General features: G+C 61.9%; 1 protein-coding gene across 1 annotated transcript in view; it reads left to right on the forward strand.

Moving 5' to 3' along the window:
• The window catches only part of ATPAF2 (ATP synthase mitochondrial F1 complex assembly factor 2), a 17587-nt gene extending 16401 nt beyond the window's left edge, over positions 1-1186 (forward strand). Inside the window, exon 8 of the mRNA XM_002923124.4 lies at positions 866-1186. Within this exon, the coding sequence (XP_002923170.1) occupies positions 866-1003 (138 nt within the window). The 3' untranslated portion in view covers positions 1004-1186. The remainder of the gene's footprint in view (positions 1-865) is intronic.
• The last annotated feature ends 345 nt before the right edge of the window (positions 1187-1531 follow it).

The raw sequence follows: 1531 nt of genomic DNA on the forward strand, positions 1-1531 counted from the left end.
GGGGAGCCAGGAAACCCGCTGTCCAGTCAGGGCTCTGCGTTGGCCTGTGGGCCCCGAGCCAGGTGTTCATTCTCTGACCCGCGGGTTTGATCCGCCACAGAACAGGGACTTACCTGTTCTCTCAAAGTATAGAATGTTCCTCAGACGACATATCACAGTCGTTCACGTGGAGACGGTAGCTTGTGTGGCGTGGCAGATCCCGGGTGCCGGGACGGGCTGGGGCAGCTGGGCCTCTGGCCAGGGAGGGGCCAGCAGGGTCTGGCTGGAGTCCCACTGACATCTGGACAGCCACGTTGTGAGTCTGGGGCTCTTTCCTCCGGTCGTTAGAGCCCCAGAGAGAGAATCCGCGAGCCTGCTCCAGTGTGCAGAGCACAGTTTTCTCGAACACTGCACCCCCGGGGGATCAGAACCGAAGCGGCCATGTGGCTTTGGTTGATTTATTTATCCCACCCATGCGAGGCTAGGGGGGAGTCGGGGGGCGGCACTTGCAGGCCAGCCTGGTGAGGCAGCTCGGAGAGGATGACACTTTGCAGGTGGCCTCACACCAGCCCCCTTGTGGGAGGAGAAGGGCATGCGGGTCAGACCCCTCGGGGAAGATACGCGGGCCCAGCCGGCAGTTGGGGTGCTCCCGGGCCCTGGGCCTGGACTGCACCCCTCCTGAGCTGCCCGCGCCCCATCAGCATGGGCGCCGGCTCTGCCCACCCGAGGGTTCGCCCCTGCTGCCTCCCCTGCGTGAGTTCTCATGTTTGGCAAGATCAGAGCCCAGTCCCCCCCGAGCCGGGCTCTGGGGATGGAATGTGGCTCTGGCCGGTAGGCAGCCGGGCGCCTGCCGGCTACCCAGCAGCATATCCTGTCCCCCGCTCAGATCCAGAAGTGGGGCAACATCGAGTGGGCCCACGACTACGAGCTGCAGGAGCTGCGGGCGCGCACGGCTGCCGGCACCCTCTTCGTGCACCTGTGTTCCGAGAGCGCCACGGTTAAGCACAAGCTTCTGCAGCAGTGAGGCCTGCCTGCAGGGCTCCCCGGCTCGGCGTTGCTCTCACGTGCCCCCCAGGACCCGCAGCGCTGTGGCGGTCAGCTCTCATCCAAGCCGCGCGCCCCTGCCCCAGCTGGCAGCCAGCGAGCGGGACAAGCGAACGAGTGACTTTCTCTCAAGCTGGTTTTATTAAATATTTCTCTGCCCTGGGAGCGCGTGGAGGCCTGTTTTCATTTGCGCTGCTCCAGTCCTCCGTTCCTCTTGCTACGTCTGGGCTTCACCAAGGTCTGACGGCTTACCTCCCGCGGCCCGTCCTGCTATCCGCGGCCCGTGGCCGGGAGCCTCACAAAGCCGGGGAAACCACATCGGCACACCGCTCCGGGCGGCCCTCAGCCCGAAGACTTTTCTCCCCCTGGCTTTTCAATCAAACAGCCTTTCTTTGGAAAGTGAGTCCTTTTTGTTCCAAGCTGGTTATTTCTATTTGTCCCTAGTATTTTAGAAGAAATAATTTACTCTTAAAAATGGAAGATATATATTGTTCATGGATTCAAAGCC

This window comes from Ailuropoda melanoleuca, chromosome 17, assembly GCF_002007445.2.
Source record: "Ailuropoda melanoleuca isolate Jingjing chromosome 17, ASM200744v2, whole genome shotgun sequence".
NCBI lineage: Eukaryota > Metazoa > Chordata > Mammalia > Carnivora > Ursidae > Ailuropoda > Ailuropoda melanoleuca.